General features: G+C 45.1%; 1 protein-coding gene across 2 annotated transcripts; it reads left to right on the top strand.

Annotated features, from left to right (window-relative positions):
• Positions 1-1,288: 1,288 nt before the first annotated feature.
• On the top strand, positions 1,289-6,563 carry PRSS42P. 2 transcript variants are annotated; one of them, XM_009200947.4, is made up of 5 exons: positions 1,289-1,523; positions 1,724-1,880; positions 2,225-2,484; positions 3,396-3,556; positions 4,908-6,563. In XM_009200947.4, the coding sequence occupies exons 1-5, from the start codon at positions 1,322-1,324 to the stop codon at positions 5,142-5,144; spliced, it is 1,017 nt and encodes a 338-aa protein (XP_009199211.1). In that variant the 5' UTR covers positions 1,289-1,321; the 3' UTR covers positions 5,145-6,563. The 2 variants fall into 2 exon arrangements, with proteins under 2 accessions (XP_009199211.1, XP_009199210.1); XM_009200946.4 differs by having other exon boundaries at positions 1,292-1,523; positions 2,225-2,487; positions 4,908-5,455.
• Positions 6,564-13,703: the final 7,140 nt, after the last annotated feature.

Genomic DNA, 13,703 nt, shown 5'->3' on the forward strand with positions numbered 1-13,703 from the left:
GCTCCTCCTTTTAAGTTCTTAGAAGATAGCAGTAGCAAAATTAGTGAAAGTATTAAAGTCTTTGATCTTTCTGATAAGTGCATAGAAGAAATGCTGATGTATGCTGCCTTTCCTCTCTGCCTTGGCTACCACAAAGGGAAAGGCCCCCTGTCCGGTGGACACGTGACTTGCGTGACCTTATCAATCTTTTGAGACAACTCATACTCCTTACCCTGCCCCCTTGCCTAGAATACAATAAATAGCAGCGAGTCCAGGCCACTACAGGTCTTGGTGGTAGTGGTCCCCTGGGGCCTAGCTGTTTTTCTTTCTGTCTCTGTCTTATGTCGTTATATCTACGATCTCTCGTCTCCACACATGAGGAGAAAAACCCACAGGCCCTGTAGGGCTGGTCCCTACACTTGTTCAATGTAGAGAGAGAGTTAGAGAGAGGGGAATATTGGGATGGATTCATGATGTATGACCTGCTCGCCCACTCCCCTGAGCTCCAAGAGGGCCTTAGAGAATACCCCCTTCACCAAGACTTAGAACAATAAATTGGTGAGGAGAGCACTGGCATCCTTGGAAAACACTGTCATGGTTGTCCACTTTTGGACAGGAAAAAGTGGAACATACAGCAATTCAAAAGCTGTTATTGTTGTTGTTTTTCCTCCAACTTCAACAAAGATGAAGCCAGGAGAGGCAGAGGCTTGGTAGTAGGTCTTGGGCAGCAGACAAAAGGATGAGCTACCAGAACAGACAGAATAGACATTAGGGACACAGAGCTAATAAGAGTGGATTGACCTGCGGGCTGTTTAAAAGATGTCCCTGCGACTGAAACAGAAGAGCAGCCCACTCCTCTGTCTAGCCTGCTTCATCTGTAAAGTCCTCCTACCCTAATATCTAGGTCTGGTGAATGAAGCCCTGATTTGAGGACGCTATGGAGAATGAGAGCTCCTCGATGAATTCCCAGAAGACCTATCCCGACCAGCTCCAGGCCAGGTACCACGCCTGCAAGGGCAGGAGCAGCATCGCACCTGCCTCCTAAGTGCAGACCCTAAAGCAGGAGGTCTCCATCAAGGGCAGTTTTCTCAGAATTACCCTAACCCCTTGGTCCTGGGCAGGGGTCTGGCTGGACATAGTCTGGAGTGAAACCGCACCGCGAGGGCGACATTTCCCACTCAGACAAGGAATCTGGCAAGACCAGGGTCTGGCAAGTCGGCTCCGCCATTTCCACCCCTGGAGGCCCCGGCCTCGCCCCCTCGTGCCTCGCAGGCGCCCTGGTTCCAGCCAACCCCCGGCAGGGGCGCGAGCTGTGGGGAGAGGGGCAGCCGGTATCCATGACATGTCCTCTGGCGGCGGCTCCCTGGGCCTCCTGGCCTGGCTCCTGCTCCTTCAGCCCTGGCCCTGGCAGAACTGGGCGGGCAGGGCGGCGCCACTCCTTCCCTCCGCTCTCCTCTCAGAGGAGGGCCGCGAGAACCCCAAAGCGAGCCCGGCCTCAGGACCTGCGGCGGGCCCCCCACCCAATCTGTTTACGTCCTTCCCAGGTGACTCACTGCGTGGGGGGCCCGCAGGCGGAGGTTGGGCGCCAGGCTGGGGCAGGTGCTACCTGGTAGCCCGGGGAATCTGAAGCGTGGCTCGGAGCCCTGGGGGACACGGCTCCTTCTTGGCTGTCGTCGGGGCACCCCGGGGAGTCAAGTCCTGTGTCTTTGAGTGAGTTCTTCATCCTACACTATCCTCACCCCAGTGTGTGGCCGAACCCCTCTGAGAATCGTGGGAGGAGTGGACGCGGAGGAAGGGAAGTGGCCCTGGCAGGTGAGCGTGAGGGCCAAAGGCAGGCACATCTGCGGCGGCACCCTGGTCACCACCACGTGGGTGCTGACGGCAGGCCACTGCATTTCCAGGTGAGGAGCGACACGCGGGGCTGGGGGGCCTTCTGGGGCCAGGCCGGCCCCCTCAAGCACCCACTGAGTTCCATTGCCCTGGCAATTTGGCAACAACGAAACAAAACTCACAGTGAAGCCGGAGGGGGTCTCTGCATTGGTCGTCTTGCTATAGGCATGTCTAAGTTGGGCAGGCAAACCAAGTTTGAGAGTGATCAAGGAAGGGTTTTTGGTGATGGAGATGGGGTGGTAGGGGTAGTGGCCCGGGAGATTGAGGCCAGTTTGAGAAACATTGGAAATGTATGGAAAAGGCACAAAGGATGTTTCCTAGGCCTTTTCTTAGAGGCATGTCATCTCTCCCACAGCCGCCTCCATTACAGTGTCAAGATGGGAGATCGGAGTGTCTATAAGGAAAACACAAGTGTGGTGGTCCCTGTCCGAAGAGCTTTTGTCCACCCTAAGTTCTCAACAGTTAAAGCCGTTCAAAATGACCTTGCCCTTCTCCGGCTCCATCATCCTGTGAATTTTACCTCAAACATCCAGCCTATCTGCATCCCTCAGGAGAATTTCCAGGTGGAAGCTAGGACCAGGTGCTGGGTGACCGGATGGGGCAAAACACAAGAAGGTGGTGAGACTTCAAGGCAGGAAGCAAACTTAGGGCAGAGAGGAGGCACCCTTACCCCTGGAGTAGACAGGAAGGCTACAGAGAGGAGCAGGGAGGCAGACTGCCTGGTGGGTGGCAGGTTGTGAGGGACACGTAGTTTAGCAGCTGTCAGGGTCATGGTTCCTGGTTGTCTTGGGTGACACCAGAAACTGGGTTGAGTTCTTTTGTTGCGACACAAATATTTGATGGCAGCCATTTAGGAAGACTTTTGTCCTGGGAACTGGAGTTGCTGAGCCAGGAGAAGAAGAAACACATGGGCAACATCTCCTTCTGTGGATTTGTGGGGGCACTGTGCTTGACTGGTTTGGGGGGATTTTTAGGTTCCCTGGACAGAGCCAGATGCCATAAAGTTCTCCCCAGGAACACCTCAGAGGGCAATGAGTTGTCTGCCAGTCAGAGCTGCTCTTCATTGGAAGCACCTGCCTTGGTGGATAGGGTATTTTCTGTTCCTGGAGATGTAGAGAGAACCAGAAGACTCCTGTTGGTGGGGTGTAGGCCCTCCTATCCCTGGGGAGAAGCTGGATTTGGTACTTCTGGGGCATTTTCTGCCTGAGAGTCTGTGATCCTGCTCTAGACAGTAAAGATGCTTTACTGATGCACAGGACACACTCTCACTATTACTACTGATACTTAGAGTGACGATACTTGGTTGTCATTTCTCAGGTTGGCAAGGCCTTGCCTCTCCCTCTCCTGAAATATTCTTCCTGTTTCTGTCTTGGTTTTGTTTCTTACATCCTCCTCTCCTCATATCAACTTTGGGCCTTCTGTGTCAAATGAGAAGAATACTCACTGCCTTGTCTTTTTCCAGAGGGATGCTGGGTGCTTAGGGGCCTATTGTCCACTTGTGCAGATCTGATGATCTTCTTTGATAGGAGAGAAACTTACATCAGAAATTCTCCAGGAGGTGGACCAATACATCATGCGCTATGAGGAATGTAATAAGATAATAAAAAAGGCTTTGTCATCTACTACGGATATAATTAAAAAAGGGATGGTCTGTGGCTATAAAGAACAAGGAAAGGATTCTTGCCAGGTAAGTTCATGGATCCTTTCCCCATTCCCAGATGGCAGAGTCTGGGTTATTTGCTGCTTCCTCTATTCACGCCTAGTTGAGTTAAAGAGATTCATAAAGGGAAACCTGCCATGGCTGCCCTAACTTGGCCTGGTCTGTTCTTTCAAAAGGGAGGAGCACTGCCTGGGGGCACTGCTGGTGTGTGGGAAAGTTGGGGTGGGAAATGCTAATAACATATGCCGTACTAATTGAGGTCCTCCTATGTGATACTCACCATGCCAGTGTGGACATTAACCCTCATTATCTCAGTTAACCCACACCACAACCCTGCAACATAAACATCACACCCCTTGTATGAATGTGGAAGGCGAGATCCAAGGACGTTACTCAGGATCCTCCTGTGAGTACCAACTCCCAGACCCACGCTCTTCCCTCGGCACCAAGCTGCCTTCCTGAGGAGGGGCCATTTGAGCTGGGTCTTAGAGAATGAGTATTTGGATTTCTTGGAAAGAGGAAAACAGCATTGTAAGGAGAGGGAATAGCATGTGCAGTGGCTCAGAGGTCTGAGGGTACTTCTCATGTTAAGGGACACTTTACACATTTGGAGCAATGAGGCAGCAGATGTGGCTGAGAAGTGGGTTGGAGTCAGAATGTGTATGGCTTGGAGTGCAGTGCCGATTTTCTAGATTTTGCTCTGGCAGGACTTGGGAGGGGGCTTTGGTGAGCATAATTAGATTTGCCTTTTTGATAAATGACTCCCTGAGCTGTGTGGTGCATAGACAGAAGTCTAAATGCTTGTTTTCATCACCTAGGCCGTGATAAATTGAGTCCTGAGCAGTGCCTGGAGCAGGGAGGCAAGTGAAGGTGTTTTTGAGGTTGACCTATCCATTCTTGTTGACTGACTGCATGTAGGAGTGGGGGTGAGGGAGAGGTTCAAGAGGACCCTATTTTTCTGACTGAGATGGTTGGTCAGCAGAGGAGGTTTGGGAAAAGACATGCAGAATTCTGCTTGAGTTGGAGGGTGTGGAGCTGGCTATGTAGGTTAGGAGTTGTAGAGAAACTTCAGGCTAAATACAAGGGTTTAGGGGGCTGCCATGCTGAGGTGATGTTCAAGACGTTTAACAGCCACTATGGTTTGGAAAATGAGAAGTCATCATTTTCTCAGAGCATATTAAAGTTTTCCCCTTAACTTTTTAGTTCCCATGCTCACATATTCAGTTGTCATATTCACAGAAATCTGGGCAGTGGGGCCTTTGAGGTGCTGGAGGAAGCCCTATGTGTGCCTGTCTCCTCAACACCTTGTAGTACAGTCAGTCTGCTCTGATATAGATCCTATTCAATTTCTGAAGTTCGTTTCTTTCTCTTTCTCCAGGGAGATTCTGGGGGTCCCTTGGCCTGTGAATATGATGACACATGGGTCCAGGTAGGGATTGTGAGCTGGGGCATTGGCTGTGGTCGCCACGGATTGCCTGGAATTTATACAGAAATTGGTGTCTACAGTAAGTGGCTGATGGCAGTGGTGGCTCAGGCTACCTGTTCGTATCCAGCAGTGTTCCTCATTTTACTCCTGCATCTGCTGCGGCCCCTGGGCATCCTGGTGGCCCTGTGATCACCCCAGCCCACTTCCCTTTTGTTTCTGAGTCTTATACTAGGCCTCTCTTCCAACCTCCCACTCCTTCCCAATGCCCTTTCTGCAAATCCCAGTTGGAATCCACGGACCGTCTGGAGATCCATACAATAGAGCATGGCAGGGAGACTGGGGCCTGGAAAGTGCCCCTGCCTGGTGCTCTGGTCACCTGCCTGAGCCACGCCTGCACCAGGGCTGTGCTCTGGCTGGTGGGAAGGAGGGAGTGAACTGATTGCAGCTAGAGGGCCAGCCGCCCTGCCAGGTGGGCCACGGTGACTCATCAATATCTGGGGAACATCTATCAAGAAAGAGATATATCATCAACGGTGAAACAGCGTTCAACGTGGTTCTGGTGTCAGGGCTCCCACACAAGAGCTCTGTGAAGCCAGCCAGCTGGGTGATTGCTCCAGAGAGTGAAGAGGCGTTACCAGGTCCCTGCAATGTGAGGCCTGGGACTTCCACTCTGGCTCCCACTGTCTGGGGCTGGGAGAAGATCACATTTGAGTGTGGGATCCATCTCGCAGTGGTGGACAGCCTCTGCCACACCAGCTCTGTGACAGCCCAGTGCTTGGCACTCCTTCCTCAGTGCCCTAGTGGCCCACTTTCAGGGACACCTGGGATTGTATTGAGTCTGTTGTGGGTGTGGGACAAGAAATCAACTAAATAAATATTCGGAGAGTCTCCCGTGTTCTGCATGTCTACTGGCCTGGTTAGTGGGGACACTGAAGAGAACTTACCTCACATTAAACTTAGGAAGATGTTGATGATTCTTTTTAAACTAAAGAGTGAGAGGGGTAGTCTCTACCTACCCAGTTGTGAGTTGGATGGGTGGTTTTAGACAGTTGGGTTTTTCTGCCTATGCTCTCCATGGCCATCAGCATTTCCGCATGGAGTTTTGTAGCTGAATTTGCTAGTCATTGCATCTGGAAAGGAGAAAGTGAGAGAAACTGGAAGCAAGAGAGGGGTCAGGGCACTACATCCCAAACTACATCCTCCATTTTCTGCCTATTTCTGCCTCTCCTTCTCCAAACCTTGAGCACCAGATCACTTTAATCAGGCTCTATGGAAAACACAGGGCTGAGGGTTAGGGAGATGATGGGTTGGGGTGCTTACCGATTCTGACCATTTCCCTCGTTACCCTGTGGGTCCCAGGGTAGTTCTTTGATATGATGCAGACCACATTATTGCTTCCAGTTTCCTCCTTTGTTTATGAAACATTGAAGTTGCCTCCTTTTAGGAGAGGATTAGTGTGTTTTGCCTATGGAAAGAAGGTGCATGTGAATATGTACATGAATAAAGATTGGTAGAGGCTGAACAGTGGCTCACACCTGTAATCCCAGCTCTTTGGAAGGCTGAGGAAGGCAGATTGCTTGAGCCCAGGAGTTTGAGACCAGCCCAGACAACATTGCTAAATCCCGTCTCCACTAACAATACAAAAATTAGCTGGGCATGTTGGTGCATGCCTGTAGTCCAAGCTACTCGGGAGGCTGAGGTGGGAGGATTGCTTGAATCTGGGAGGTCGAGGTTGCAGTGAGCTCAGATCACGCTGCTGCACTCCAGTCTGGGCAACAGAGTGAGACTTTGTGCTGCACTCCAGTCTGGGCAACAGAGTGAGACTTTGTTTCAAAAAAAAAAAAAAAAAAAAAAAAAAAGGTAGAGATTGGTGGATAACTACTGCTGTGATTACTATCGCATGTTATTGAACCTCATATAAATGGAGCCATACAGCAAATGCTCTTTTTTGTCTGGCTTCTTACCCTCCACGTATTTTTTCCATACGTGGTTTTTGAGATTCATCCATATTGGACCTAGAATTAACCGATGCAGATAACTATTGGATTTCAAGACCTACTATAAAGGTATGGTAATTAAGATAGTGCTGTATTGGCATAAGGTATTATGCTGGAGCCCTGTTGATTCTAATAGGGATGGCACCGTATCCAGGAGGCTGAAGAAAAGAGCTGGAGGCAGTGAATGAGACATAGGGTTTATTGGAGGGACTTACATACAGGGGTGGTCCAGTGGCAGCAGGGTGGACAGGAGAACTGCTACTGTTTGTAAGAAACATGCATTTTCACCTAACACCCTCCACCTAGCAACCTCCATCTAATCCAAAACAAAGGGCCTTGATCCCCCTATATGACCTGTGTTCCAAGGGATGGGCTGGGCGTTCAGATGTCTTTCATAGATAAGGAGGGAATCTGTAGGTTGGCCACTCCTGGATTCCTTAGCTCAGGACTTTGAATACACATTCTTCTTAGATGGTAGGGTCATTCTCCAGATATGCTTAAGTTAAATTATTGCTTTCAGGTGCATTTGCCATACATATATATATCAATGAAACAGGATAGAGAGTCCAGAAATAGGCCCCCACCCATATGGCCAATTGATTTCAACGAAAGTGCTGAGGTAATTATATGGGGGAAAGGGTAAGTCTAATAAATGGTGCTGGAATGATGGCATATTCCTATGCAAAAAAAAAAAAAAAGTGAGCCTTGATCCTTACCTTGCATTGTGTAGAAAAATTAACATATTATAGAACCAAATATAAAACCTGAATTTATAAAACTTCTCTAAGAAAGCTTGAAGAAAAATCTTTCTGATCTTTGTTAGGCACAGATTCTTTAAATATGATTCAAAAAGTATGTACCACATAAGAACAGAATGATACATTGGATCTCAACAAAGTTAAAATCTTCTGCTCTTAGAAAGACAGTATTAAGAAAATGAAAATAAAAGCCACAGACTTGAAGAAAATAGCAACAATGTTCACTGTTAAAGAAAAAATTATTCAGTAATGTTTATTAAAGCACAACAAGGAAGACTTTATTGAGAACCAACAAAACAGGTTTAAGGATCACTACAATAGGGTCTCCCTTCCAGGGTGAGGAAGAGAGACTGGGCTCAACTTTGAATACAGCGTAGACATGTGGGAATTTATAACCAAAGAGAAGTGTGGGGATCAGTGGATGGAACATTATTGAGAAGAAATATCAGGGGTGTCTTAGTTCATTTGTGTTGCTTTAACAGAATACCACAGTCTAGGTAATTTATAAAAGAAGATTTATTTTTTACTGTTCTTGAGGCTGAAAAGTCCAATCTTAAGGTGCTGGCAGCTTGTGAGGGCCTTCTTTCTGTGTCATCCTGTGGCAGAAGGCAGAAGGGTGAGAGGGAGGGAGGGAGGGAGAGAGAGAGAGAGAGAACTTACAACCTGAAGCCATTTCATAATTAGCTTTAATTCTGATATAAAATTTGTTATAATGTATTGATTGGTGGAGCCCTCATGACCTAAACACTTCCCATTAGGCCCATCTTCAGACACTTTTGCTTTGGGGATAAAGTTTCCAACACATGAACTTTGGGGGACACAGTGAAACCATAGTAAGGTGTAAGGGGGATCCTGGCTCATCTGACCTAACAGGATTCTTGCTTAAGATAGGCCAGAGTGATCAGACATCACCTGGGGGATGGGAGAGGATGAGGAAACTGATCAGATAATGAGGAATATCAGATAGCAAGAATGGGAGTTCTGGCTAAATGGACTTAGCAGAGTTCTTTTGGTAAAAGCAGATTTTACGAGGAACAGACAGATCTAGGAGAAGATTTAGATGCCTGACTAAAGTTTGGTCAGGCAAATAACTTTTGTCACCATTCAAAGACTTATATATGAATGTTTATCACATCTGTATTCATAACAGCCAGGATCTGGAAACAATCCTAATGTCAACAGTTGAGTGATGAAATACTACTCAGCAATAAAAAAATACACTTTTGTTCATTTAAAAATAAATGAAAAAGTAAGTAACATTTAAAAAGAAAAAGAATAAAAATGAACTATGAATACACAAAATGATATGGATAAAATTTAAAAAACATTATGTTGAGTGAAAGAAATTACACTCCCTCAATTTAGATTGCAAGTAGTCTTCCAAGTTAGCAGAGCAATTGAGGACTTTCCTATTGCTGGTTAGGGACTGTCCCTCACCACACGTTTGTCCTTTATGACTTCTTTGGTGCAAGTGCTATGTCTTCACTTAATGACCTTTAAGGTTCCTCCTATAGGTCAGCAGTATGAGCTTTAAAAGCTAGCTTTACTGGCCGGGAGTGGTGGCCTGTAATCTCAGAACTTTGGGAGGCTGAGGCGGGTGGATCACGAAGTCAGGAGATTGAGATCATCCTGGCTAACATGGTGAAACCCCATCTCTACTAAAAACACAAAAATTAGCCAGGTGTGGTGTCTTGCGTCTGTAGTCCCAGCTACTCGGGAGGCTGAGGCAGGAGAATCGCTTGAACCTCGGAGGTGGAGGTTGCAGTGAGCCAAGATTGCACCACTACACTCCAGCCTGGGTGAAAGATCAAAACTCTGTCTCCAAAAAAAAAAAAAAAAAAAAAGCTAGCTTTACCTTTTACACACACACACAAAGCTAGCTTTACCTTTCACACATGTTACTTTCTTGCAGGTCACCAGTTGCAAAACAGAAATTTCAGACTACTAAACACTTGGGTCTTGAGTAGCTGGAGGAGTAATGAAAAGGAAAGAATGAAGATTCCGAAGTTACCCAACTTCTTTTCTTTCCTACACTTCTATGTGATTGCCTTATCTAAGAAAGTCAGATGTCTCACAGCAAAGGGTATGGGAGGAGAAGGGAGTAGCCAAAGAGATTCTGAGATAACTTCATCACCAGATTGATTAGGAATTTATCAAAATCTGGGCTAACTCTAGTCTTTGGTTAGGCATTTTTTTAAAAACAAAAAGAGTGATGTGGAAATTTCAGATCAAGAGACCTAGAAATCAGTCCAAGCATTTTTCTATGTTGGGAGCAAGCCCCTCAAAATCTGGCCATAAACTGGCTCCAAAACTTGCTATAAACAAAATCTCTGTAGCACTGTAACATGTTCATAATGGCCCGCTCTAGGCGTTTAACATAAGGATTTAAAATTAAAAGAACAAATATTTAAAGCATCCCAGGCACACCTGGGATGTGCTGAACACTCCAGAAACTGGAGTGCTTAAAGGAGCTGCAGACAAATTAGCAGCTAGTAGCCCATTAAAATGGATAGAAACACTTGCAAGCTCTGTGATATCACTGATGACTGTGCTTTTAATCTGTGTTGTTTGTCTTTGCGTAGTGTGCAGATGTGGATCCCGACTCCTGTGAGAAGTAGCTCACTGTGACAAAGCTGCCCTTGCTTTAATCTCTTTGCAAATCAGAGAAGGGGGACATGTTGGAAGCAAGCCCCCCAAAATCTGGTCATAAACTGGCCCTAAAACTGTCCATAAGCAAAATCTCTGCAGCACTGTAACACGTTCACAATGGCCCTAACGCCCGCACTGGAAGGTTGTGGGTTTACGGGAATGAGGGCAAGGAACACCTGGCCCGCCCGGGGCAGAAAACTGCTTAAAGGCATTCTTAAGCCACAAACAATAGCATGAGCGATTTATGCCTTAAGGACATGTTCCTGCTGCAGTTAACTAGCCCAAACTATTCCTTTAATTCAGCCTGTCCCTTCGTTTCCCATAAGGGATACTTTTAGTTAATATAATATCTATAGAAACAATGCTAATGACTGGTTTGCTGTTAATAAATACGTGGGTAAATCTCTGTTTGGAGCTCTCAGCTCTGAAGGCTGTGAGACCCCTGATTTCCCACTTCACATCTCTATACTTCTGTGTGTGTCTTTAATTCCTCTAGCGCTGCTGGGTTAGGGTCTCCCCAATTGAGCTGGACTTGGCAATTCTATTATCCGTTTTTTAAAAGACACAAAATGATATTGTAGGGCCATTAAGGAATATTTACTAAAGAACTTGCTTTCCCATTATAAACAATTAGAAAAAACTGGACAGAATTATTTTATTCTGAGTTATTTATTTTATTTTATTTAGAGTTATTTTATTCAGAGTTATTTATTTTAATAACTTCAGCTATTAGGACAATAGCCAGTATATGACTGTGATCCTAGAGAGAAGGAAAACAAGTGAAGTGAGTTATATAATTATATTGGCCTCCTTGGTGGAGGCAATTTTCAAATGGCACAGAGAGGGAAACCCAAACAGAACACTGATATCACTAAGTGAAGAAGACAGAGATTTGAGTTCAGGAAGGCTACGTATCTGGAGTTTGCAGATCAGAATACTGTAGAGCAGAGGTTGGCAGACTATGGTTGTGGACCAATTCAAGACATAGTCTTTTTTTGTACAGGTCTAAGATAAGAATGATTTATACACTTTTGAAAGACTTGTTTTTAAAAAAAGAATATAGCAGAGACTATGTGTGGCCTACAAAGCCTCAAATATTTACTATTTAGCTATATATAGAAAAGTTTCCCAAACCATGCTATATAGGGTGAAGATAAGCAGAGAAAGTTCCAGAAATCTGCAGAGCACTCCCTTTTAGGCTTTGGCTGAATGTTAATTTGCACATGAATAGGGTAAATTTCCAGGTGACTAGGCAAAGGACAAATGCCAGGGAGCCATAAGTTGAGCAATTCTCAGAACTCACGCAGTACTGGGAGACATTCAAGTTTCATCCAACCAGAGAGGAAGGATCTCACTGAATACTTGGGTGATCAGTAGAGATCCTACAAGATTCACACCTTAATATCAAGGATAAGGTAGCTGATATGGTTTGGCTCTGTGTCCCCACCCAAATCTCATCTTGAATTGTAATCCCTGTGTGTCTATGGTGGAATCTGGTAGGAGGTGAGTGGATCATGGTAGTGGTTTCCCCCATGCTGTTCTCACGATAGTGAATGAATTCTCATGAGATCTGATGGTTTAAAAGTGTTTGGCAGTTCCCCATTTGCTTGCTTTCTCTCCTGCCACCACGTAAGCTGTGCCTTGCTTCTCCTTTGCCTCCCACCATAATTGTAAGTTTCTTGAGGCCTCCCCAGTCATGTGAAATTGTGAGTCAATTAAACCTCTTTTATTTGTAAGTTACCCAATTTCAGGTAGTTCTTTTTAGCTGTGTGAAAATGGACTAATACAGAAAATTGGTACTGGAATAGTGAGGTAATGCTGTAAAGATAACCTGAAAATGTGGAAGCAACTTTGGAACTGGGTAACACACAGAGGTTGGAAAAGTTTGGAGGGCTCAGAAGAAGACAGGAAGATGTGGGAAAGTTTGGAACTTCCTAGAAACTTGTTGAATGCTTTTGACCAAAATGTTGATAGTGATATGGACAGTGAAGTCCAGGCTGAAGTGGTCTCAGATGGAGATGAGGAACTTATTGGGAACTGGAGTACAGGTCACTCTTGCTATGCTTTAGCAAAGAGACTGGTGGCATTTTGTCCCTGTCCTAGAGATCTCTGGAGCTGTGAACTTGAGAGAGATGATTTAGGGTATCTGGTGGAAGAAATTTCTAAGCAGCAAAGCGTTCAAGAGGTGACCTGTTTTTTTCTGAAAGTGTAGAGTCAGCCATGTGCATTCATAGAGAGATAATCTGAAATTAGTGCTTATGTTTAAAAGGGAAGCAGAACATAAAAGTTTGGAAAATTTGCAGCCTGACCATGTGGCAGAAAAGAAAAACCCATAATGTAGAATATAAAACTGAACTTTTGTACTCATTACATTAAAATCTGTTGACCCTTCATTTTGAATGGGCCTTTTACCCATGCATAACTTTGTAAAATCATTGGAAAATATTGGTTTACTTAGTTATGCAGATTTTCCAAAAGTTGACACATTTCATTATAGAGTACTGTACAATATCAGAAAAGAATTGCCTTCACTCAGATTACCACCACTGTCATCAGAAAAGTCTTTAATGATTGGAAAGCTGTTGTGTTCATGGTAGCACATACAAATTTTCCAAAATTCAAATTTTCACTTGAAAGCTCAAATTTTAACATTGGCAATAAATACTGTCAGTCATTTTTCTTAAAGTCATAGATTCTAACTTACTTTATTTTTGAGAAAATGCCTGCCAAATACTTAGGTCAAAATAACAATAGTTCTATTATGATTCATTCTTTGAAAGTAAAAATGATGTCCCATGATAAAACCAGCTAGTTCAGTTCACAACTCAAACAACTGCACATGTGTCTTCTTGAGTCAGCATCATACTTCTGTGTACAGCAGCAGTGCTTTATGCATACTTGCCATTTCATCACACAAAATAATTAAATGCATGTACATTAAAAGATCAATACTTAATACATTAATAATTTTTACAAAGATTATTTATAAGATATATATATATATTTATAATATGTATGAACCCCAGTAAGGATGAGATGTTGGCCCTCCAGGGTAGAAGGATGTTGATATAATCATCTTCCTACCAAATAGCTAGTTGGTTTCCTTCAGGAATGTAGCACATCAAAGGCTTGGCATTGCTCTCTGATGCTGACAGATTAGACATTCAGAGCAGTAGTAGCTAGATCACCTTTGTTCAGAGGAAACTCGTGCTGTTTTATTGGGTGAATGAATAGCCTCCAATCCTGCCAACACAATTATATTCTTTTCCTGAGCACAGCGTGTAGTGCAGAGGTTGACAAGGACAGGCGCTAGCTGAGCTCTACTGGAGGAGTCATCCTATCCA

Source organism: Papio anubis, chromosome 2 (genome assembly GCF_008728515.1).
Source record: "Papio anubis isolate 15944 chromosome 2, Panubis1.0, whole genome shotgun sequence".
In the NCBI taxonomy this organism is placed as follows: Eukaryota; Metazoa; Chordata; class Mammalia; order Primates; family Cercopithecidae; genus Papio; species Papio anubis.

Coding starts and splice junctions, on each gene's coding strand:
- PRSS42P (XM_009200946.4), top strand. CDS start 1,322: ATGTCCTCTGGCGGCGGCTCCCTGGGCCTCCTGGCCTGGCTCCTGCTC. Junction 2,488..3,395: donor GGGCAAAACACAAGAAGGTG/GTGAGACTTCAA, acceptor CTTCTTTGATAG/GAGAGAAACTTACATCAGAA. Junction 3,557..4,907: donor AAGGAAAGGATTCTTGCCAG/GTAAGTTCATGG, acceptor CTCTTTCTCCAG/GGAGATTCTGGGGGTCCCTT.